The sequence below is a fragment of the Apteryx rowi genome, unplaced genomic scaffold, assembly GCF_003343035.1.
Source record: "Apteryx rowi isolate R43461 unplaced genomic scaffold, aptRow1 scaffold_83, whole genome shotgun sequence".
In the NCBI taxonomy this organism is placed as follows: domain Eukaryota; kingdom Metazoa; phylum Chordata; class Aves; order Apterygiformes; family Apterygidae; genus Apteryx; species Apteryx rowi.
In genome coordinates, this window is record NW_020451127.1 from 713,666 (window position 1) to 738,520 (window position 24,855).

At 50.8% G+C, this 24,855-nt stretch overlaps 1 protein-coding gene across 9 annotated transcripts in view; it reads left to right on the top strand.

The window, feature by feature from the left end:
* Window positions 1-24,849, top strand: part of SCAP (SREBF chaperone) — a 77,441-nt gene extending 52,592 nt beyond the window's left edge. For 8 of the 9 annotated variants that reach the window (XM_026089702.1, XM_026089703.1, XM_026089706.1 and 5 more), the window contains 15 exons: window positions 4,992-5,104; window positions 6,000-6,094; window positions 12,685-12,783; window positions 13,243-13,461; window positions 14,369-14,802; window positions 15,563-15,757; window positions 16,975-17,176; window positions 18,146-18,261; window positions 18,548-19,118; window positions 20,648-20,733; window positions 21,199-21,281; window positions 22,286-22,452; window positions 22,629-22,709; window positions 23,219-23,425; window positions 23,817-24,849. In XM_026089702.1, coding sequence (XP_025945487.1) covers window positions 4,992-5,104; window positions 6,000-6,094; window positions 12,685-12,783; window positions 13,243-13,461; window positions 14,369-14,802; window positions 15,563-15,757; window positions 16,975-17,176; window positions 18,146-18,261; window positions 18,548-19,118; window positions 20,648-20,733; window positions 21,199-21,281; window positions 22,286-22,452; window positions 22,629-22,709; window positions 23,219-23,425; window positions 23,817-24,062 — 2,914 coding nt within the window. In that variant the 3' untranslated portion in view covers window positions 24,063-24,849. The remainder of the gene's footprint in view (window positions 1-4,991; window positions 5,105-5,999; window positions 6,095-12,684; window positions 12,784-13,242; window positions 13,462-14,368; window positions 14,803-15,562; window positions 15,758-16,974; window positions 17,177-18,145; window positions 18,262-18,547; window positions 19,119-20,647; window positions 20,734-21,198; window positions 21,282-22,285; window positions 22,453-22,628; window positions 22,710-23,218; window positions 23,426-23,816) is intronic. The other variant, XM_026089710.1, reaches the window with a different exon arrangement.
* The last annotated feature ends 6 nt before the right edge of the window (window positions 24,850-24,855 follow it).

A 24,855-nucleotide genomic window follows, 5' to 3' on the forward strand; every position in this document is an offset into this window, starting at 1 on the left:
AGCACGGCATCTGCCTTTGCTCTTTTTCCTTCTTCCTATTTGAAGCCCTTTCTCAATGTTTCATTATGGCAGAAAATATAACGAGGATCTCATGCCGTCTGCCTCACCCTGAGTGTGGACAAGCGAACTTAAGTTTTTGAGTTGTTGTTTGCAGAAGATGAACAGCTTGTGTTTGTCCTGCGCAGACTCATCTTATTTTCCAGAAAAGCTAATGTCTCATTGCTTTTTAAACTGCTAGTCATTTAAAATAAGAAAAACTGTTGACTCCTCATAGACGATTTAATCTCATAACCTATGACTACTAGTTAATTATCTTCTGCAGTAGAAATTACTGATTAAGTAGGACATAGTTGATGAGAGAATTAGGGGTTTTGTTTTCTTTATTTCTACTGCCTTCTGAAGGCTTATTGCAGCTTATCTGGAAGTGGTGCTAGATAGTGAACTTTAACTAATGTATTCCACAAGACTGCACCTGTCCCTGATGTTTGTCACATTTGCTTTCTTTAGCCATTTCCATCCCTAAGGATTCCAAAGGGCTTTTCTCACCTCGGTCTTCTGTCCTGAATTACCATTTGCAGGAGCGACAGAGGTTATGTGCTGAAAATAGTGCTAGATAAAGGCAGAACTGAGTTGTACTTGCTAAGTTTTGGGTTCTTTGACATGAACAGGAAGCTGCCTRTAAGTGTCCTATGTATTTTGTATTTATTTCATTCACTATGGAAATTCACTTCCTGTGCAGGTTTTGGGCAGGAGATGAAGAGAGTAATGTGTCGCACTTTAATTGTTAGGGCTAAAATTTGCTTAGGATACCAGAGCTAACATTCATGTGGCAGCTTGGGCGAGTACTAGGGAAACTTAATCACAAGTCAGCACATGTAAGGTTAGGATCTTGAATTTATATCCCATTCAAAACCACAATGCCTTACTAACATGTGAAGGAAATTTATCCTCTGTGATTCACGGAATCACAGAATGGTTGAGGTTGGAAGAGATCTTTACAGATCACCTAGTCCAATCCCCCTGCTCAAGCAGGGTCACCTAGAGCAGGCTGCCCAAGACCCTGTCCAGATGGCTTTTGACTTTCTCCAGGGATGGAAGCTCCACAACCTCTCTGGKCAACCTGTTCCGGTGTTYGACCGTCCTCACTGTGAAGAAGTTTTTCCTTGTGTTCAGATGGAGCTTCCCTTGTTTCAGTTTGTGCCCGTYGCCTCTTGTCCTGTCACTGGGCACCRCTGAGAAGAGTCTGGCCCCATCCTCTTGACASCCTCCCTTCAGGTATTTATATGCRYTGATAAGATCCCCCYTCAGTCTACTCCAGGCTAAACAGACCCAGCTTTTCCTCATAGGAGAGATACTTTGGTCCCTTCATCATCTTAGTGGCCCTTYGCTGGACTCACTCCAGTAGYKCCATGTYTCTCTTGCATTGCAGAGCCCAGAACTGRASYCAGCACTCCAGATGTGGCCTCASCAGGGCTGAGKAGAGGGGCAGGATCACCTCCCTCCACCTGCTGGCATGGCTCTGCTCTTCCTAATGCAGCCCAGGATACCTTTGGCCTTCTTGGCCACAAGGGCACATTGCTCATGGTCAACTTGGTGTCCACCAGCACTCCCAGGTCCTTCTCTGCAGAGCTGCTTTCCAGCAGGTCAGCCCCCAACCTGTACTGGTGCATGGCGTTATTCCTCCCTAGGTGCAGGACCCTGCACTTGCCTTTGTTGAACTCCATGAGGTTCCTCTCTGACCATCCCTCCAGCCTGTCCAGGTCTCTCTGAGTGGCAGCACAGCCCTCTGGGGTATCAGCCGCTCCTCCCAGTTTTGGATCATCAGCAAACTTGCTGAAGGTGCACTCTGTCCCTTCATCCAGGTCATTGATGAATCAGTTGAACAATACTGGACCCAATATTGACCCCTGGGGGACACCAGTTCTGAGGAAAGATGTCCCCCACTCCAGCTGAATCCTCAGCAGGATTTTTCCTTTTGGTTTTCCTTCCACTCCATTACTTACCCAGTCCAATCTGTAAAATTTTATTCAGACCAAAGATTGCATGGGCAGGGCTGCAGTATGGTAGGTAGACTATGGCTTCCAGAACAGTCTCTGTAGGATGACTTTGGAAGATATGTTTTAGGATCTGTGGTAGCTTGGATTATTCACTTTAAAAGGAAAACAAATACTCTGTGTTGTCACTGCTCCTGTGTTTCCTTTTTCTTTTCTGTGGCGCTGGAGGTACTTGTGGTTCGTGGAACTTACCGTAGTATCTCGTTCCTGTCCACAGCATCCGCGCTAACCTCAGAACGTCCGTTCAGTTTTCTTAAAGATATCTGTAGCACTCTTAGTTATGCAGATAACCAGAAAGAGCATAAACTGAATTTAACTGAGCCAGTGARATGTGCTGGCACCCAGTAGAAGGAGCTCTGCGAGGCACGCGCTGCTCCTCTCGGCAGGGSCTAAGCCTCAGAACCCAAGTATTGCTGGTGTTGCTGCGCACTGATCGCTTCTAGCTTCTGCTACGTCCAGATTTGCTTGCCAAGAGTGAAAGATCATAATTCCCCCATCTCAGGTGACAAGATCCCCAGCCTTCTGACTGCTTTGTTGGTCCGGTGATAAGCTATTGCTACAGAAACCTGCAGCTTATCACAAAGCAGGACAGCATAAAGCAACAGAATACTCTGTAAAAATGGATGTGATCGACTCCCAAGTTATTTTTCGCTTTCCATGCCATAAAACCTGCATTTTGGCTGAAGAGGGGCGCCACTGGGTTTCAGTATGCTGTGTGCCGCAGAGGTAGGGGTGCGACTTAGTGGTTCTCGGTGGGTTATGRTAGCGTGACGGTGCATCTCTCACGTAACCTCATTGGAGTGCTGGTCATGGTGGGAAGCTGGGCCACACAGCAGGATGCTCCACGCTTTCTCCACCAGCTGGACGCGTAGCTGTGCTATGAGGGAGACGTTCAGGAGACGACTCCCTGTTTGCTAGCAGTGTTAAATCATTGCGTCGCCTTCTCGGGCAGTGAGTGACGTCTCGCTGGCCGGTGCTGTTGCGAATTCTCCGCAGTGACCTTCGCGTGGCAGARGGGGCTGCTTGCTATCGTGGCACGTCCTGCCGAGTCTGGGCTGAGCGCTGTGGCACAGTTCACTGGCCAATGGGTTACAGCTGTTTGAATCATACCACTCTTAAGTTCAGTCATTTCATTGGCTGTGGTCTTCATCCCCCCTTTGCTGGGAGCAGCCGGCAGGCAGCTGTACCTGGGGAAGGGTGAGGTTTGTTTTTCTCTTTTGGGGGGGGTGAGTGGGCTGTAATTTGTTTTTGAACAGAGCTCTTGCTATTTCAGCTTGCTGTTTGTTCAAGAAATCAATGGGAATGAAATAGCTGAGTTAGCAGTGATTCCAGGCAGGTGTTTCTCCCCAGCTGAGCTTTTATGATACAGGCTGATGACAGTTCTATAGGCGCAAATTTTGTTGAAGCCAATGTCAGATGACTGCAGGCATTCAAAAGCAGTGGTTGGGAAGGTGGTCCTCAGAGCTTATGGCAGAAAACAGAAGTTCTTCTGAAGCTCCCTAATTTAACTCTCTTTACTGTTAGTGGTTTGCCAAGGGGTGGGTATGTATGCACACACACACATTCTCTGTGGATCTGTACAGACCAGCACAGCACAAATTCATTACCCCCTGAAAAGAAAGCACGATTATTTTTGCCTAAGTTTAGCTGGAAGGAAAGCAAGCGAATTACTATCCTTGTTTCATGCCAGAGCATTTTCCAGCTTTCTTCCAGGGGCAAGAAAGAGAGTTGAATGAAGGCACAGTGGTGACCTTGGCTAGTCTTACTCTTCTTTTTGGGAATGTCCTGGAAGGCACCTCCATTTCAGTGTGTATTTTTGAGTCTTGGGTAGAAATTATCCTCAGCAGGATTCAGTTTATTCATGTATAGGGCATATATATGTTGCATACTGTTCTCAGTGTCATGGTTTCTGAGCTAACTGGTGTACTGGAGGACATAGCTCCATGCAGATTAAATTTTCTCCTTTCAGCAGAGARGCTCCTTCAAATGTGTCTCCTTCACTGCTTGAGACTTGTTTCAGGACATGAAACTGCTTCTGCTGCAGCTCTGTTTTCAGTCTGATTTTCGGTGAACTCTAAGCCTTGAATTTTCACATTCACTATAAGGTGTTGTTAAGCAAGCCAAGCAGGGATTTCTTCCARTGGAGAGAGTCCATGTCCTAACGGCAAGCCACTGCTGGGCTTTCAGTTCCACTTGTTCTCTACCTCTCCTTAAAGTATCTGTTCGGTACAGGCAAGTCATTAAGCTTTCCTCCCGTGTCAGTCAGGGTCTGAAATATGTTGCACTCACCTGTAGGTAAAAATTCCCATTTCATTTTGGGCTGAGTTTTACTGCAGATGTTTCAGGCTGGAATGACTCTGCCTAAGTAGCTGCAGAGTGGAAACTTTTGCCCGCTGGATATCGGAGCCAGGCACACCGTCCCTGCTCTTCACTTGAGAAACTTTCAAAAATGTTTTGTTTAATGTAATGCTTAGCTGCAGTTTTGCAGGGTTTTCCTTGGTGGTGCCTGGACTTGATCCCTACCTTCGTGTTCTGATCTTGTTTTGCTGCCTGATTATTACTGAGTGTATTGCAATGGYGTTCAAAGGACTCCTTTTTGGAGGACTGCACCTCTTTGTACTAGGTGCTGTAGAGACTCTTAGAGGGGTGCTGTCCCAACCCTGGGAAGCATAAAGACTGATTTAGTGGTGGTCTCCAATGGCTATTTGTCAGAAAAACATGCAGCTTTGCAGAAATGTTARCATTTGTCCAAAGCAGATGAAATGCACAGCCCTCACCTCATCACGGGTTACTATTGCATGAGAGGGGATATGGCTAAGAGCAATGAACAGAGTTTCCTGGCCTTGACTCTAGAGTGTGTGGTTGTTGCTTAATTTGCATTCTTCCATACTTTTTCRTTAATGATCTCATTTTTAGTTCTGGTTCTGTTTCCTCCAGAGAGATATTTCCATACTTGGTTGTAGTGATTGGCCTAGAGAATGTGTTGGTTCTCACCAAGTCTGTTGTCTCTACGCCCGTTGACCTGGAAGTGAAGCTACGCATTGCCCAAGGTATACAGCCTGCTCTGGAAAAACCTTGAGAGAGAGAAAATTAGGGGTAACCTAAGAACTGGGAGATGGGGAACGATATGAATTCTGGCCTGCGCAGGAAACCAGGACTGTGCGTGTTGAATTGTATTGGGAATTGTATTCTGATAGTCTGTTTGTACTGTTTTTTTTGTTTATTTCAAGAATTAACATAAGATTATAATTGTGGGCACAGCTTTTTAAGATTCTTGAATGAAACAAGTTTTAAAAAGTGTTTTAGGGAAAGCTGCATCCTCTTGGTATRGATATTTAGCACCTTGCAATAATGCAGTCCATGGGCCATATGAAGTTCTGCAGGGTTTGTGACAAAATATCTTCTTTAGTATAGAARTGCTCTGCAATTGCATAAGGATTTGAGTATGCTCAAACCATGTATAAATGTACTTTGCAAATTGAAAAAAAAAATCTCTAAACATCAGAGAAGAGAGACTCTGGAATGATCCCCAGTGAACACAAAAATCTACCTAGTTTTAAAAAAYTCCATGCAACTTCTATCCTGGCAGAAAATGGGGCTCAAAAACTCAGCAGACTCTTAAACCTCTGAATGCCTGTACTGTACCCTTAGACTGCTTAAATTAGGACAGTTTTGTGAGCTGAGAGAGTCATCCTGAGCTCTCTTTAGAGTTAATGATAATCTGATGTAGACACTGGAGTCTCTAGGCCATTTAATTGGCTTAAAAACAGGCATCCAAAATAGATCAGATCAATTGTAGCTTGAAAATGCCTTTTTTTGGTCTGYTAGCTGTAGATGTCTAATTCTAAAAAAGAGAAATCCAGTGAGGAGTCCTTAGTGCTATCCTCATGTCTGTTCACTAGTGAACAGTCTCCTTTGACCTGTCTTTGCACRTTCTTTCTCTAGGCTTGAGTAACGAGAGCTGGTCGATTATGAAGAACATGGCCACGGAGCTTGGGATCATCCTGATCGGCTATTTCACCCTTGTCCCAGCCATCCAGGTGAGTGTGGTCGATCAGTTTGCAAGTGGGTGGACGTGCAGGACAGAGGCTTGTAGTCACTGCAAGAGTGCAGTACGCAGTATTCTTCTGTGTCGCTTCTGGTGACAACAAGTCTTGAGCTGTTCAAGAGCACGCGACTGCCTCTCAGGGCTTTATGCAAGGAAGYGAGGAATCTGGTGTCTCACTGCAGCTACAGGGGARTCTTTGATACCTCTCTTCCTTCACRGCTTCTATCCGAGGCTCTCAGGCACTGCAGGAACTTTGGGCTTGCAGTGCCGCTCGGGGTATCTCACTGGTAACTGAGAGGGCTCAGAGGAATGCGAAAAGGAAGTGGTACGTACTTGATGTCGAGGTAGTGACAAATGTAGGACCAAACCTGGGCCTCTCGCACCTGTGCTTTTAACCTTGAATTGCTGCCTCTTGAAGACACAGAATGCTATTAAAGTGACAAATGTGCCTTTCCCTCTGAGTCAGCCTTGACTAGTGTCAAAGTGCTTCTGGAAGGATCTGTAGTGGAAGAAACATCTCTAACCTGAGAACTGGACACTTAAAATTGGATTTATGAAGGGAGAGGTCTTGTTTGCAGCATCCTGCTCAAGCTTCAGCTCACTTCTAAGACCAAATTTTGCCTTATTGTGCGTTGACAGTGCCCTCCCTCCCACGTAGCTATGACAGTGCCTGCAGAGTGAGGAACTTGCGTGTGTTCAGATTGCTACGGAGGCCTTGACAGCATCAGACTTAGTGTGGTGCCAGGAGCGTGTCTCTTCCCTTGGGAGCCACCAGAGAAACGCAATGGTGCAGGAACTAAGTCTGCTGCCTCTCTTGCGCATAGAGACCAAAAGAGAGGGCTCCTCGGCCTGGTAATGAGGTCACTGTCTGCGTTCGGTCAGTGCCAGGCACCTGCTTGCATTTCCCTGTGGCGGTTGCTTGCATGCCAGCAGAATYGTCTCGGGGCCCTGCCTGAAGTGTAGGCTGCCACTTGGACCTTTCGCAGTTCTGAGCAGTTCCAGCAAGTTGTAGGTTAGTGAGGCGAGGTGACGGACCTCTTGGAGCCTTATGGCTCAYACCCRGCTCAGAACTGGTGTTCYCTCTGTGTATGCATGTCTGTATATMAATATGCCCTGCCCCTTCCTGTGTAGTCATCTGTGGTCAAGAGCAGTGGCCAGTGATTCTTTGCAGAATKGGTGCAGTTGCCCATGGCTGGAGCCCTGCCCTGTATTTGTCATCGCTTTTTTCCTTCTACGTGACATGCTCCGGTTTTCCTGACTGCGTTCTGACATCCTTAAACTCTGAGACGGTGCCGTGCTGCTCTTTGTCTTAAATTGCTCAGCTTAATCTTTCCTCTAGTTCCTCCTCACCCAAGAATCCACTGGCTTTAAGGCTTAACCCTTTGGGGGGTTGGACTAGATGATCTCCAGACGCCCCTTCCAACCTCAACYATTCTGTGATTCTGTGATCGTCTGTGAAGAAAAGCTACTGCACAGGGAGCTGGGTGTGAATTTAGAGCACAGTAGCTGCTTTGCAGTCAGGGCTTATATGCACCGAGAAGTCAGTGCTCAGTCAGCTAGCTATTCCGCACTAATCTGCGGATTAGCTGCGGAAGCAGCTCACCTTCGTCATGCAGAGGCCAGGGTTACGTTGCAAAGTTTTGTTAGCCCAGTTACGCGAAATGGGGGCGTGGGGAATAAACAGGCTTTTGGAGACGTTTTCGTTAGGATAGCTACATCTTCAGCCAGGCTTTGCTGCCACAGCAGAGTTTGCGATGGTGTGACAGGAAGGTGTTACTGTCTTGTCAGACACCCTCCGGTTGGCAAGTTCTGTGTCTACAGTAGAGGYTGCTGCAGTGTGGACAAGCCTTCTCGGATGCCTTCACGATAGATTAATGCAGAGCAGACAGCACACTGCGAATTTATGCCCTGGTTTACTGCCTGTTAGCGGCAGTGGATCTGGTGGAGCTGGATCTGGTAGCCCAACCAGGCTGCCACAGCCCCATGCCCCCAGTTCTAACCAGTAGTGAGGTGAGCACGTGTTCCCAGTAGGCGCACACGCAAACATACACAACGCAAAAGCGTGCATGAACACACACAGTCGGCCACACGGATCAACACAGACGGAAACACTGAGTACTTACACGAGCACAAACAGCACCAGTGGCCTCATCCTGTTGCCTCTCTGGCCGATCGGGATGAAGGCCCATTAGTGGGAGATGTATACATATATGCAGTGTGGATCCCCCAGTAGCAGGGCTTAGACACTCAGTCCATCCCGTAGCTGGCCCTGGATCTCCTCTCTCCCCAGTTGCCTCCTGCACAGACACACACACGTCCAAACAGGTCTCTCGGGTGACCCCCAGACCCCACAGTCTCTCTGGCAGTTGGCCTGGAGCCCCAGTCTCTCTCTGGTAGCCAGCTCCTCCAGTTGTCTCACGCACAGAGACACACACGTATACCTGGCTCCCAGGCCACTTATCCTACTTGCCAGCTAGCCTGACTCAATATTTGCTAGCAATCACGCACTGGCATGCGTACCCTCCTGTGCTCCGGTTACTGGCACCCTGACCAGGCCCCTGTGACCTGTGGTCCCGCTCCAGTTGCTGGCGCTTGATTTTCACTCGCTTCAGTCTCTCCAGTTGCTGGCACCCCAGACACGCAGGTTCCTCTCACCTCTGGTCTGACTAAGTTGCTGGCGCTTAGACCTCCATGCACGCAGGACAGAGAGTGCCCTCACCCAGGAACACGGTTAGAAAGGGAGTTTAACGAGCAGACAGGAGTGAGTGTGCTGGTCAGGCACAGGGCACGGCGGGACAAGCACTCTAACCAGCAACCCGTTTGCACGAGTGGCCCATTTTATCCCCTTATCCCTCTCTTTTTCCACTCTTGTTCCTCTGCGAACCACCTAGATACCCACCTTTCCCCGTCTTTGATTTATCTGCTAAATATCCCATAATAAATCTTGTGCAATCCCCAGATGCTCTTTGCCTGCATCCCATAATGTGTCCTGTGCCCCCTAGGGAGCCTCTCCTGTTGACTCATCGTGATGGGTTCACCCTTGGTCCACGGGGCAGCTTTGGGAAGAGCCAGGGCAGGGACCTGTGTGTCTCCCTGGGTAGTTGGGGTTCCCCTGCCTGCCGTCGTGCCTCTGTGCTCCCTCCCGTGCGTGGAGATGAGCTTTTTAGCGCGTAACGCTGCCCAGTGTCTTTCCTGTAGAGGTGCCTTCGTTCCAGCCCGTTCCAGTCTGTGCGGGTTAGCTAGTGCGCTTTGTAAGTAGATGGAAAAACAACGCGGTGCTGAATGTCTGCTCAGAGAAGGAGATTGCACAGGCTGTTCAGGGCTATTGCACCAGGCTGGCAAGTCTGTAGGTTTTTGTGACCGTGGAGATCACTATCTCTGCTTCATAGGTGGGTAAACTGAAACCTCAAGGTGAAATGGTCTGTCGAGGTCATGCTGTTGGGTCTGCGTAGCACTGAAAATAGCATCAGGTCTTCTGCCTCTCAGTTTGTTACTCCGTCCATCGAACTGTCCTGTTTTCAGGACAGTGCTTGCTGAATTGCGTCAGGAAGTTTACACCGCTGACAGCTGCCTTCTGATCCTTGGTCAGACAGAGGTTGGGCCACCTCAGCTACATGAACAGGAGAAGAGCTGCCTAGGTGAATCCTCACTACCCCTTCTGCAGCAGCTCTGCTGCCGGACTAGGGAGATACCAGCCTGTTGTCTCTGGAGATTTCTGGTAGGCACGGCCACTAAGCCAAGGCAGGAGCACCTGAGCATCTACACAGTTGAAGGCTCCTTTGGGACTTGCTAGGTGCCTAGCAGGCCACCTGTGACCTACGTGAACGGGAGTGGGCTGCATATATCCTTGATTCAATATTGAGGGTGTCACCGTTAGATACTGTAGGTTAAAGTGTGTTATAATCCGAGAAGGTTGAACATTCAGATTGAGCTGAAGCATTGCAGGCCGAACTTCACAGTTCTCAGGTTAAACCAGCCTAGTTAGCTTTATTTTCAGATATAAGAGTAAGACCACAACTATTTTGAAGTGAAAACTGCAGAGGTTGCTCAGCCGACATGAACCATCCTTTGGGTGTAAATTAAGCTCATTGATACAGCGTATTCGCACATTTTCCTGGCCCCTGTTTCGCTGCTGCACTACTCGACTTCAGAAGGCGCAATGAAGTGAAATTCGACAGTGTCTGTGAAGCGAGCTTGGTGCCAGCAGTCCTGTCTTGGGGCTACCGCTGAGACAGTTCACTTTGCAGTAGAGGAGCTTGCAGGGGACGCTTATAACAAGGGATGAAGGAGCGTGATAAAACGCTGTGGGACAGACCGGGAATATAACTGTGTCAGTAGAGCAGTGGGAAAAACTGACGCTATACCCTGCACCCACGTGTTATCTTTAATAAAGTACTCTTGTTTATTAAAGGACTTTGATATGTTGTGGGGACACCCATCCTCTGCTCTCCGTGTGATCCTGTCTTTCTTTGGATGCTTGCTTTTCCCAAAGGCAGACCCTTGCGGCGACGCTGTCTTTAACAGGCTGGCGGCCGCTCTGCTGGGATCTGGCGTGTGCCCCTTATCTTCGTCCCTGAGAGTGAAGGACACTGTACAGATAACGTTCYGTGCTAGCGTTGCAGAGTTCAAGGCATCCTCGAGATAGAGAGCGAGGCCGCGTAAATCTGGCAGGGACCTTTGCTCCGGGTTGTCAGCGGGAGAAGTACRGCGCTCAAATCGCTCAGCTGCTACRTGGTACGGGRWAAAACCGAGGAGGGGAAGCGTTTCTTTGCKGAAGGTTGGCGTTTGCCCCAAGGGCTGCAATGGGCCCTCTGCTTTTTCTCAGTTACTCCCTGGCAGCGCGGCTCCTTTAGCAGAAGGGAATTGTCTGGGTTTTCTGTAGCTCTCCTYGTCCTAAAATAGAGCTTGGCTCGAGGTGAGAATTGCATGCTCAGCTTAAATCTCCACCCTTGTARTTGTGAGCAGCAATGAAATCCTCTTGGCCGGTGTTGCAGGTAGATAGAGACCCCCATTCTCCTGGCGCCGTGGCCCTGTTGACGGCTCTGAGATGCTGCAGAGGTGAGTGCTGAGCGCTCGCACTGTTGTCCATCTCGTACCCYCTATCTTATTCTGAAGTTCACACCGAGAGCCCGATCCTGCCCTCACTGATACCAATTAGGGTTTTGCCACATCGTATGCAGTATCCACATATAAGATTTCCAGGGCAAGCCCTCCCGTTTCAGATGTTTCTAATCCTAGGTGGAATAAGAGGAGGTATTAACAGAATTAATCCCTATATGTGCAGAGCCTGCTGTTTGTGGAGTCTGTGTTTGCTGGGGTACGGGTGAAATCCAGATGAATATTGCTTTCCTTCTATTTTTAGTCCCYGAGGGAGGAACCTGTGTTGTGTTTTCATCCCTTCGCTTCTAAAACCTCCAGTCATATGGCGGGGAAGGAACTAAAGAGAAGGAGCCGATCAGAAGCTGCCGCTTTGTGCTGTTGTTGCTGGGAGGTTTTGGAGCCCGGGGGGGGGGACTGACCTGGTGGATTATCTCATTCTGCGCTACACTAATCTTTAAATTCCCGGCGGTTGATAGCTTGTGTTTCAAGACCAGTTTGGACAGGACGGGGAGGCTTCAAGGTTTGCTTGGAGGTTTTGGATAGCCTTTCGTGTTATCTTGGGCTCTTCGCGTTTCGCTGTGCTTACACTGGCCTCTGGCCTTATTCGAGRAGCTGGGGCGGACGTGGAAAGAAGAGCGAGGAAAGAGAGGATTCTTTCGGGCGCTTCTCCTTCCTCTTGGGCGGATGCGTCCTGGCCTAGTCTGCGTGCAGCGAGGACGCCCGGGGCACCAGCTGCAGGCAGGTGTTTGCCAGGTCTGGTCTSCAAGTGAGGGCCCGAGTCTTTGATCTGTTGTTTAGCCTTAGGGTTTTACTTGCACTTATGTTGAGCTTTCTTGATCTTTCCATGTTTGCCAGATCTTTCCTGGGTCCTGATGGGTCCTGGCAGGAATTTGTACACTCAAGGGAGACAAAACTCCTTCTCAAAAATACTTGAATTTTTTGCCGTTGTGAAATTTGAAGTGGAAGAGGGGAAGACACTTGGCACTAACGGGGGTTGTTTTGTAGGGATGATCTGGGAGCTGACTGTGTTTCTATTGCTGATCATATTTGCTGGCGTTTTCTTTTAATCCTTGTTTCTGTAATGGCACCTGCTGGGCAAAGTGGAGCATTACAGGGAAATTTGGAAACAGCTTTTGGAAGTGTTGTTTCCTATATACTTGACGTGTAGCGATCTCTTAGAAAAGGCATGTGACTTTCCTTCCAGCGGCACAGGACTGAAAATTGTCGACTAATGTTTGTTTGCTGGGCAGTGTGATTTGAAGAATGTGTATTGAATAAATACACTCTTGAATTCTCAGACGGACATTTTTAAACACTAAACTCCTAACTGTTACAAAATATTGCTAAGAAGCGTTGTCAGTAAAATATCCTCAGGCCTGCACTCTGGGCAAGATTTTGCTCAGTTGCTCTTTTCCTCAAGGTGAAATATTCCCTGTTATCTCAGCAGCTGCCGTAGCTAATAAATGTGTGTGCTGTCTGCAGGAGTTCTGCCTCTTTGCTGTGGTTGGCCTGGTGTCGGACTTCTTTCTGCAGATGTTTTTCTTCACTACTGTGCTGTCCATCGACATTCGCCGTATGGAGGTAAGGACGGCAGAGAACCCAGGCTCGTGCCTTGGATTTTTCTGCTCTGCTACTGTAGAATGCTTTGAGGGTAGCTTAGCCTTTGATTTTCAGCCTTACACAGCTCAGTCTTCTCTGTTTATAAGTTCCAGGGCAATTCTTTCTTGGTTACACGTATACAGCGATGGGGACAGGACACTTGAGGGAACAAGACACTCTCAGATACATAAATAGGCAAATATTGAGTGTATGGTCTTTGGAAAGAGGCACGGTCACAAACAGGTCCAGTTGTCTGGGCAAAAAGGAGAATAAGTGCCAGAAAGAACCTGGGCCAGACTGATTTGAGAGTGAAGCCGGGAACTCAGACCTAAGCCTGTGTCAAAGGACAGATGCGTGCAGATAACTGACTTTGCACACACTTCTCCTGAAGGACCTAATCACCGCGGCTGTCACGTCACGCGTGTGCTTTTCTCTCGGCAGCTCGCTGATCTGAACAAACGGTTGCCGGCAGAAGCCTGCATGCCCCCGGCGAAGCCCGTCAGCCGCTCTCAGCGCTAYGAGCGCCAGCCTGCTATGCGGCCTGCCACCCCCCACACCATCACCCTGCAGCCGTCGTCTTTCCGGAATTTGCGCCTGCCCAAGAGGCTGCGGGTGATCTACTTCTTTGCCAGGACCCGGTTGGCCCAGAGACTCATCATGGTAGGTCGTTTGGTGTTGTGTTGTCTGCTGCCCCTTTCCGTGGGACACTAACTGAATCCAAAGGTACTTCCAGAGAGAAGAAATGCCCAAAGTTTTCATGCATCTTTGTCCCCCTGCAAGACTTACGCTGCCCTATGGTAAATACAGTTCAAGAAGTACTTCCCTGCGAACACCTCTGTTTACATGATGTTTGGATGGTAGTGGGAAATATTCTGATAATTGCTTTGAGATATTTTTATGCCAGCAGCTTTTCAGGACTGTATGAGTGGAGAGAAAAGAGCTTTCCAGACCAGGAATTATATTTTGTTCCTGGAATAAAGATGTGGAGATATTTCATTACATAGAAGGCTCTAACTCTTGCCTGTTTGCAGGTGTAATTGCAGCATTTGAAGCAGTTCCTGTCCCTGCTTGCCCTCCCCATCTCTGTTCCAGATGTTGCTGCTCTGAAATGGAAGCAGAGGAATGTCTCTGTTCCTTGGCTTCTACAAATCACAACTCATTCTGTTAACTGCTAACTGATGCTGGTGGCAGTTTAAGTTAATACACTAGTCTCTGAACTGCGGCTGCTGCAGTAGGTCTTGCAGAGTTCATGAATCAGAACCCTGAATTAAGCCTTTCTAGCGCTGTTTAAGGGTGGCAGACGTGCTGAGGAGCGGGGTTCCTACCATCACACTAAGCTGGGGAGCTCACAGAAAAGCGGTGTTCAGTTTCTGTGTGTGCTGTTCAAGCTCTCCCAGTCCTCTTGAAGAATAAGCATCGGTCTGGAGTAAGACTACAACCGAGCGCAGGGTGTACCCTTCACAGGGATGCTGTTGATGTCTGGTTAGACCGTGGCCGAGGTGTTTGAGGGGCAGAGTGCTGAAGACCGTGTACTAAATGGGCTTGTCGTCTTGTTCACCCTGTGCAGGCTGGGACAGTGATCTGGATTGGAATCCTGGTTTACACGGATCCTGCTGGTCTCCGCACCTACCTCACGTCACAGGTCACTGAACAGAGTCCTTTGGGTGAAGCAGGTCTGCCTCCTATGCCTGTTCCTGGAGGGGTCCTACCTGCTGGGGACCCCAAAATTGATCTCTCGGTCTTCCCATCGGACCCTGTACAGCTGTCGGAAAACCAGACACAGCAGCGTGAGCAGAAGCCAGGGTTGGAGTCCCTGAGCAGGCTGGAGACAAACCAGCACACGTGGGCCCAAGGACCAGAGGGCAAAGGGAATGGGCAGCCAGAGCTTGGAACTGAAGCAGAGGTTACCTGGGGAGCAGAGGATGAGGAGATTTGGAGGAAGCTCTCCTTTCGACACTGGCCATCCCTCTTCAGCTATTACAATATCACTCTGGCCAAAAGGCAAGTGGGCTGGTGTCAAGTGCCCCARGCACTTTGAATTCCCTGCAGAACTGACTCCAAGGGTTCCCCCTGTCCCCAGTCTTTTGTCCTTCCGAGAGAGATAATTTGCATTCCACATTCCCTATTGCAAATGTGACTTCAGGAGGAAACTATTAAAACAGGCCCTTCTGCTATGCTGCAGAGATGCCAAACTCTCCAGGGCTGTTTGTCTGAGAACAGGGGTTTGTGCTCCTCTCTTGCATATATCATATGCTTGTTGTCCTCCTTCATCCTAGAGATTACACTTGTTGGAGATGACATGTTTAGACGTTTGTAAAATGACATATGATTATTTGTTAGTGACAGGGATAATACAGTAGAGCGACAGAGGTGTCTGTGCTGAAGAAACTTCTTGGCGATACCCTCTGGCCTGCAGTGTGCAGGAAGCTGGACCACAGCATTGTAAGGGTCCTTCCTCACTTACATCTGTGAAATCCGTCTCATCTCATCAATAGCTCATTCTGCCGTGGGCTGTTTGTGCCTTTTCCACAGAGGCAGGGTTTAAGTTTAGCCCTGTGAGACTTGGGAAACATCTTCAGAGAAAGATATTTCAGTGGAGGCGTTTAGTTTAGAATACCTAAAAATACTGGCCTGAAAATACATCCTGAGACCTACCTACTTTGGCTGCTGGTGGGAAGATGAGCTGGGTGAGCTATTAAGATTTTCCTGTCTTTACCTCCTGTTGTTCCTAAGCTATTCTCCTGTCTTTCCRTTCCTTCAGATACATCAGCATCCTTCCAGCAATCCCTGTCACGCTGTATCTGAATCCACAAGAGGCCTTAGAAGTGCGGCATCCCCAGGAGGCTAACCGCTACCACCCTTTCTTATCTGCAAGCGGTGGGAAGCTGGATGCTGAAGCTCAGCCTGACCAAGCCTCACCTAAGCTGCAAGGGCACCGGGACGTCACCCTCTACAAGTAAGAGTCCTTGATACAACCTTCTGACCATACCTTAACTCCCTTGTGGATATAGGGTGCTCTTTGGCTGTTTGGCTTTTGTCCCGGTGGGGAAAAAGGAGGAGAATGAAAAAGGTTTGTAAAGCTTCGATGCAAAATCCTGTAAAGCTCGGGACGCTCCAGCTCAGCTCGCGCAGGACTGAATGAATCAGTCATGGCGCTGCTGTTCTCAGCAGCCGAGTTCCCCGTCAGGAGACGGCGTGTGCAGCCCGGGTTGCTAGTGYGCATTGCTTATTGGTGGTGTGAAGGGGAGCTGCTCGTCAAAATATATTAGTGACTGTGGACAAACGACACACAAACATGATATATTTGCCAGTGTTCGTTATCGTTTAGTAATTGTTGTGCAATTTGTCATGCGTTTTGAAGATTAAGCTTTGACAGTTCAAAAAGGCATTTTAATTGGATGACTTGGTGATGTTAAAACYGTGTGTTATTCCAGCAAGCACAAATTACAGGGCTTATCACCGGGCAATAGGGATAGGAGTTCCTCTTTGGGAATAAACGTCACGGTTCCATAATACATCACTGGGCGTTCGACAAAACTCTCACGCAAACAAGGAAGTTCCTTTCCCGCTGAGAGGGCAGGCTGCCATCTGAACCTACATTCTTCATTGGCTGTGCTGAACACGCTTCACATTACCCTCATCCCCATCTAGCTTTTTTCTTAGTGCCTTAATCGCTAAGTACTTTTCTTATTGAAAAGTCTAAAAATCTTGTTCCTATTAAAGAAACATTTAATTTTCCAGAAATTACAATAGCTTGCTGGAAATTTTTCTCAGTTGAAAAATTTTTCTCAGTTGAAAAATTTTTTTCTCAGTTGAAAAATTTAGACCAGCAGTGTAATAGTCTCGATTTCAGTATTTTCAAGCACTAGCCATGAACTAGTGACTGAATCTCCATCTCCCCTTCTTTTCACCTCTACTTTAAACAACTATTTAAAAAGAAATAGCTCTCATGTTTAATTTGCAGAGGTATGTCCACCCTCCTGAGTGCCGTGTACTGGCTACTTTCAGGCAACCAGGTACTGTGAAAGCCCACCTTGGTGGCCCAGAAGCTCTCTCAGCTCAGCTTTGGAGACAGCAGTTGAGACCAGCCCCGTGATGTCCAGGCAGCGCGTGTCCTCTGCAGGAAGCAGGCTGCGGTTCAGCTGACGCCTCTCTGTTTGTGTCTCCCATCAGGGTAGCTGCTCTGGGTCTGGCCTCGGGCATTATCCTGGTCCTGCTGCTCTTCTGCCTGTACAGGGTGTTCTGCCCCAAGAACTACGGGCAGAACGGGCTCCCTCACAGCAGGAGGAAGAGGGGCGACCTGCCCTGTGACGATTACGGCTACTCCCCGCCTGAGACTGAGATCGTCCCCTTGGTTCTCAGGGGTCACCTCATGGTAGGTTGGACGGGTGCGGGCGTTTTACTGCCCTGCACCGTTTATCTTTTGTTCTGTTTAAATAACAGCCCCCACAAAGCACCGGCCGGTTCAGTAGTCTTAGTGTAACGCAGCCTCGGAGGGCTAAAAACAGGCGAATGCTTTGCAGGTACAATGGGGTACTGCAGCGTGAAGTTACCTGTAGGGCTTTTCCGTTTCTTCCTGGGACTTGCTCTGAGTTTTTTTTGCTGTTATTCCCATCTCTATGTAGCCAGCTGTTGCCTTTCATCGGCTGGGCTGATCCACCCTTCTTTGGGGTGGTCCTAGATTTCTTTTTTTAATGCCCAGTGGATTGTCCTTTTTTTTTTCTGCTTCCCAAAAGTTAGCGGATAGGTTTGAGCTACTAAATATTGTTTCCACTGCTAAAAGCATCTTTGGGTCGCACAGAAGTATGCTGCTGCTCAGCTGACCCATTTTTCTTGAGGGGAAGGACATTTCTTCACTGTTTGAGGGGAAACCAAGCACTCGGGCACCCTGTCAGATGGAGTTTCAAACGCTGTGCCATGACTTCCGTAGAAGCTTTTCCTCTGTTCCTAGGGTGACATCGACTGCTGAATGTCATTTTGGGCAACACTTGTCCCACAGACTCCAGCGTTTTGCTTTTGTTTTGAGTGTCCCCAGTACTGTGTTCCCACTGGATAGTCTGTAGTATGTGACTGATCCTACAGTCTCTTTGGATCATACTTTGTCAGGGAAAGGGAAGGAAGATGGATGCTGTTTTATTTGCAGCCATCAAGTGTGCTGCTGGGACTCTGGACAAACTGTCCTGTTCTCAGAGTATCTGTAGGTTGCTAAACCAGCCRTGTAGTTTGGGCCTAAAATTTATCATCCAGTTAGTTCTTCAGCCTTGGAGCACACGCAAGGTGACTGTCAGAGTCCAGAGGTCTTCCTGGTGCTACGTGCTCAGCTGTGCTTGTTCTTCCTTGCTAGGACATCGAATGTCTCGCTAGTGATGGGATGCTGCTTGTCAGCTGCTGCCTCGTGGGCCAGATCCGTGTGTGGGATGCTCAGACTGGAGACTGTCTCACTGTTATTCCCAAACCAAGGTATGTGGTTTCTCTACCAACTCGTGCAAACGTCTTACTGGTCCTTACATAATCGCTGCTCCCCAGCTTGTGCAAACCCCACTGTGAAGAATTAGCAATCACAGTCCTTGGTGCCACCCTTGATCCCCACCATCACCATGCTTGCGCAGGCTGAGTAATAAGTAATTCCTGCTGTCTGTGTGGAGTCCTACACTCTTACCGCCTTTGTGTTCCCGGGCAGCCCTGCCCGTCCCAGGCCATCTGAGTCAGTAAAGATGGGAGACTTGACCTTTTATTATTGTTTCAGGTTGCGAAGAGACAGCAGTGGCATTTTTGATTACCAGGAAAGCTGGGATCAGAGTCCGGATGGCAAGAACGGTCTGGATGACTCTTTTGAGAACGGCCACCAGCTCAAGAGGATGCTCAGCCCTCCCCAGCCTCCGCTTTTCTGTGACCAGCCGGACCTCACCTCTCTCATTGACACAAACTTCTCAGAGCAGGTGAAGGTGGCGGAGTCGGAGACGCGACTCCGTGCTGTGGGCAGTCGCCAGAAAGAGACTGGCTATGATTTCAGCAGCCTGGTTAAGAAGGTGTACGAAGAGCACAGCACATCGAACTGCATGAACTTCACTGGCCTTTCAGCCCCRCACGGGCAGGCTGGGTTCTGCGTGGGGACTGGGAGCCCCCGATCCCTGAGCTGCGGGAATGAGGAGGGAGGTTGCAGCAGCCGCAGAAAGAGCCTGGGGGATGAGTCTTTTACTGGATTTGACAAGTCCTCCCCCATTTCTTCCTGGGGAGGAGACTTYGAAAGCTCCGTGTGGAGCCTCGACCTGCAGGGGAACCTCATTGTGGCTGGCCGGAGTAACGGGAAGTTGGAGGTAAGGAGAAAGGCTCGCGGCCGGTTCCGCTGCTGCAGCGCGCTGYGGCTCTGCGCAAGGCTGGTGCCCAACGCCTGTTGCAGAAGCACAGGCATCAGCCACGTTAGAGCAGGTCCCGGGGCAGAAGTTTCTCTTCTGCTCTGGAAACCTCAACGTTTCAGCTTAATTCCATTTTAGAACAAAACAGGTATTGGGCTGCAGTGTCTGCTATTACCTAGAATCAGTTTGCTAATATATTTGAAACAGCTTTTCCTCTGATCAGTACTTCGCTCGTCGTCTTTTCTGATCCTTGAGTGTCAAAATACTTCATTGCAAAGGAGGTTCTTCGTGTGAGGAAAAAGATGTTTTAGTTAGTGCTAAACAGTAGCAACCGTCTTTAAGACTGAAGAAGCACAACGATTCCTCCTGTCATTAAGTGATGTTGCTACTGGTCAGTCATGAAATAAAGTGAATAGGAGTTCTGTAGGAATTAATATAGGTTTTGAAGTAAATTTTAATTGGGCATTTAAATCTCTTCTAATCAGAAACTTCTGGAATTGATTTAATTTTAATCTAATTTTCAGAAATTAAATTAGATTTTTTTCACTTCAAAATAAATGCATTTTTTTTTAGTAAATATATTTTCAAATTAAATTTTTAATAATGTTTGGCCTGTTCTTCCTGTGTTGCATGGGAACAACTTCGATTCTTCCCAGCAAGGACACAAGCAGGCGATTTCATTGGGTTTTTTCCTTCTTTTAAATGTGTTTTTGAGCTCAGAACTCTTCTTCTGGGCTGCCGTCTTAAGACACTGACTGACTCTTGTTTCCAGTCCACATCACGGTGCTGCTCCAAAATCTGGTGCACTTTATGCTCTGGACAGGGATGCGCCCGGGGCTGGCCAGAAGCAGGGAGGGGGGCCGCACCGGGCCTGCACTTCTGCAGGTTGCAGGAGAAGTGCCCTGGAGCTCCTGTTCCTTGCGGTCCCAGGAAGAAAGGCACTCGGACACCAAAGTATTGATTAAGATATCATTTATCGGAGTGAGCATCAGAAGATAAAAGAGGATAGTATAGATGATCTCACGCCCCTTCGGATGCTGGGAATCCCGACTTGCGCAGCATCGGACAGMCATCCGGTCAGGGTGCGTGCAATGCAGATCCCCTCCGTGGAGGAGAGGTTCACCAGCATTTTGGTCTTTAGAGCTCTTACGGGSTTTTCTTAGAAGAAAACAGCTTTATTCATCGTTTCTACTGTCAAACGGATGTTTGTGTGAGAACACGCTGCTTCACTTGAAGATAAAAGCAAGGACACGCGGGCGGTGGAATCGCCGGTGCCCAGTGGGAGCTGCCCGCGGGCTCCTTCGTTATGATTAGCCGGCTAAGCRTCCCCTGCGGCCAGGGGGTACGTGCAGCCCGGCACAGGCCCGACGGCCAAGCTATACGAAGGCCTGAACCTTCTCGGGTTAACTGTTACGTGCAATCCTAACTCCTCTACGTAYGGTGGTCTTGCAGTTAGGGTCACCGCAGCGTGTAACCCTTCCTCTTCGCAGGTGTGGGATGCTATTGAGGGGACCCTCCGCAGCAGTAACGATGAAGGTCAATCTGGCATCACGGCGCTCGTGTTCCTGAACAACAGGTAATTGCGGTTGTGCTTGGTGATCCTTGTGAGAGGAGGAGAACGTGTGGGGCAAGCCGGGAGCCCAGCTCTGACGCTCCTGCCGTGATGATCAAGCAACTCCAGGCGAGAAACGAGTGAGCTGGGAAGCCTTGTCCTTGCCCGCGCGTCCACCTCTCAAGTTGAGAACGGCAGAGCGAGATTTTCTGGGTCCCGTGCTTGAGGCCCATTCCAGCAGCCACATCTCTTTCATACACATATTCAGTCGTTCTAGYAGCTGAATATCCAGAATTTTTCAAGGCTGGGTTCAAGGCTGAGCCTTTGGGTCACCATCTTCTGTTTAGACCTGTTTACTGCTGTTCAAAAGACGTTTCCATCTGCTGGTTTGTTCTGTGGTCTGAGCTCACAAGGCGCCGGCTCTCGGGGCTCCTCGCGCTGCRAGAGCGGGGCAGGGCCTCCGCTCACGTGCCTCCGTTTCTCTCTCAGGATTGTCGCTGCCCGGTTGAACGGCTCTTTGGATTTCTTCTCGCTAGAAACGCACACGTCCTTGAACCACCTACAGTTCCGAGGTGAGCAAGCATCTGAGCGTGCCGTGTCCAGAGCTGAGCTCCGCTGAGCCTTTTCCTCTCCCCTTGCCTTCTCGCAGCTGACTCTTCCCCCCTCCCGTTTTATAAGCTTTAGGAATAATGCTCCACTCAAAAAATAAAATAAAATAAAACAAAAATCCCTACGTCGCAGATGCTGCGGAGAGGTGAGCAGTACTTTGGGAGTCCCCTGTGGAGGAGAAGCATCTTGAGTGATGGTTTTCTCCAGTGCGTAGGTCTGGAGGTTGGGAAACGTGGCTTCCAGAGTCAGCTCTGCCCCCTGCCTCTTTGGTCTCCYGGTTCTCACTTACTCTTTTGGGCAAGGTCCGTGTCTCACTTCTTTGCACACCGTGCGTGCGCCACCACCATGGTGGTGTTTGGGGGCCTTGGCACAACCGCGACCCGCACAAAACTAACCTGTGGTGATGACTAGCTTGCAGCGTGGTGGCTCCTGCAGTTCTGGAGCGGCCCGGAGGGGTGAGGAGCTCCGGCCTTTCTCTGGGGGAGTGGTTGCATTCCTGAGGGAATGCCCTGGGGTCTGGACGTGTTAGATCGGGACAGACTGGGAATGGAGCAGGCTTTGCAAGGACGGGTTGGCTGTGGGGATGACGTTTCCCTGCAGGGCAGAGCGAGTTGCGTGCCTGGCTGTCTGCACTGCCTCCCTATCTCGAGGGTAATCACGGCACTCCTGAGCTTCAGGGATCTCAGTCTTTCCAAAGACTTACTGCGCCGGGGCCACCGATTTGCAAAAGGGGGGTTCTGCTGTTGGACCCCATTTGAGACGCTCGTGGTAGCTTCTCAAGTGTACTGAGCACCCGCAGCTTCTGCTGGTGTCAGCTGGAGCGCTGAGCACTTCGAAGAACTGGGCTCAAGTTCTCCTCTGGCTCAGCGTCCAGGAATCCCTGGTTTGGCATTGCTGGGTGATGTCGGTCGTGCTCGCCTGTACGTGTCCTGCTGCGACGGGGACTTACCCAAGTGTCTTGCCACAGGAGCCCCGAGCAGAAGCAGCATCCCATCCTCCCCGGTGTTCAGCAGCAGCGACGTCATCCTGTGTCAGCTCACCCACACGGTGTCTTGCGCTCACCAGAAGCCGATCACGGCGCTGAAGGCTGCAGCTGGGCGGCTGGTCACGGGGAGCCAGGACCACACTCTGAGAGTAAGGTTTCTTCTGAGGAAGGTTTCTTCTACCTTAAGAAACCTTTGTTAAATATCTTAACTCAACGGAGCCTGAGATGCTCTTGCCCTAGGGCTGGGGGAGTTCGTGAGAACGAGGGCTCCGAAAGTCTCCCTCCGAAGCATGGCTGCCCTAATGGAGGCTCCTTTTCCCTGCAGGTGTTTCGGCTGGAGGACTCGTGCTGCTTGTTCACGCTGCAGGGTCACTCGGGAGCAATCACCGCGGTGTACATAGATCAGGTAAGGCGCGCGGGAACACCAGGCGAGCGCTCCTCAACGTGCCCCTCGAGGAGCGCCCTGAAGCCACCGAGCCTCTGAAGGCAGAGCCGGGAGCACGAGGCTGAACCTGGCCCAGCAAATGTTCCCCACACTGGGAATATCTGCCTTCCTGCGCACCGGCCTGTGCTTCGCAGCACAGTTTCAATGAATTTAGCTTTCTCTGCAACCAGGGGTCCTGCAGGGTTTGGGGTTCGGTCCCTCCGGTCCGGCCTGCTCTAACGTGTACGCAGGCAGGAAAGAAAYGGAGCTGGCAGCTCGGCTTTCCAGCCCACGCGTTCCTGTGACCTCCTACAGCCTAGGCGAGCGCCCTGAGCCCTAGGAAGTGCTTGCACGCAAAATCGTCCCGTGTTTGGCAAGTTCCCGTGCACGTGGCACTGTGGGGCCCTGGCGTGCGAGGGCAGGCTGTCCGGAAAGGGCGCCGTCCGCTCTCCTGCGAGGTTCCTGACTTGGTTCGCCCCGTGTCCCTGCAGACGATGGTGCTGGCAAGCGGAGGCCAGGACGGTGCCATCTGCCTTTGGGACGTGCTGACGGGCAGCAAGGTCAGTCACATGTACGCCCACCGAGGGGACGTCACTTCCCTCACCTGCACAACGTCCTGYGTGATCAGCAGCGGCTTGGATGACGTGATCAGCATCTGGGACCGAAGCTCGGGCATCAAGCTCTATTCCATCCAGCAGGTCAGTAACCAGGGGGCAGGCAGGAAAAGCGCTGTCGGTGAGGGGGCTCCTGCGCTGCTCTGGGCCCCACCAAACCCCCCCAGACCCCCGGGCCTCTGCGCGATTCCTTGTTTGTAAATGTGAAGGGACAAGAGCCCTGGAAAGGCCAGAGCTGGCGCTCGGCCAGAGCTCCCTCGTCCAGCTTCACATGTTGTGGCGGAGCGGCATGGTGGCCCCGTTCCCAGCACGTGTGTCCGCACAGGGCTCTTCTGGGGGGCAGAGTGGCTGTGACCTAAACAGTTTCTTCCCCAAGTCGGTGAGGGCCATCTGCAGGAGTGGCGCGGGCCGTCTGCGGTGCTGGACCTCCCTGGTGGAGGAGGTACCGTTGCTGCCACTCGCATGTTCCCCGCAGGAGCTGGGCTGTGGTGCCAGCCTGGGCGTCATCTCCGATAACCTCCTGGTGACGGGAGGCCAGGGCTGCGTCTCCTTCTGGGACATCGGTTACGGCGACCTGCTGCAGACCGTCTACCTGGGCAAGAGCAACGAGTCGCAGCCGGCGCGCCAGATCCTCGTGCTGGAGAACGCCGCCATCGTGTGCAACTTCGGCAGCGAGCTCAGCCTGGTCTACGTGCCGTCGGTGCTGGAAAAGCTGGACTGAGCCGAGGGGCCGGCACAGAGCCTGGGGAGTCGTTGAAGGCAGCGTGGGCGCATGAGGGCTGTGTTGGGGGCAGCGCAGTGCTGCTTCCCTGCGCGTGCGTGAGAGATGGGCTACGGGCTCGGTCGCGCTCCGCACACCTCCGTCTCTTTCCCGGGACTCTTGTCACCCAACACTGTGCGGGGGCCTGAGCCCGGCCTCTCCTTCCCCTCCTTCCCGCAGCTTCGGCGCAGGCCCGGGGGCAGGGGGTGGCCCCAGAGGGGCTGCGCAGGCTGGGGACGGAATGCCAAAGGCAGCAGTGGGGTGGGGGTTCCGCTGGGACACCCGGCTCAGCACAGGGCTGCGGGCAGGACACCCTGTCCCTGAGGTGKTTTTGGGGAGACTGTGCGGGATGGCGGGGCTGTGGCTTTGCATGCGGGAGTGGAGGCAGCTGCCTGCGTGCCGGCGGTGCTGCCTGCGTGCTGCCGGCGCCGGATTAAGCTGCGTCCAGCTCCTGGGTGCTGGGGGCAGATTCCAGCTCTGTTCCCAGCCCGCAACACAGCAGGGCCGGAGGGGACCCAGCGCCTCCCTGGACCCCTCCGCTCGGAGCCCTGGGCTCTGCCTCCGCGTGCCTTAGCGCAACGGCAGGGCCCGGCCCCGGCAGCCCTGCCCCTCACGGGCTCCGTGCTGCAGCCGTTCCTGCCCTATTTATTTATGTGCTGTATATATTTATTTATTATGGCAGGAGAGCAGGGGGGAGGCAGCAGCCCCGCTCCCGCCCCGGTGCCTGCCCCCAGCGCTGCTGCGAGGACGCGGG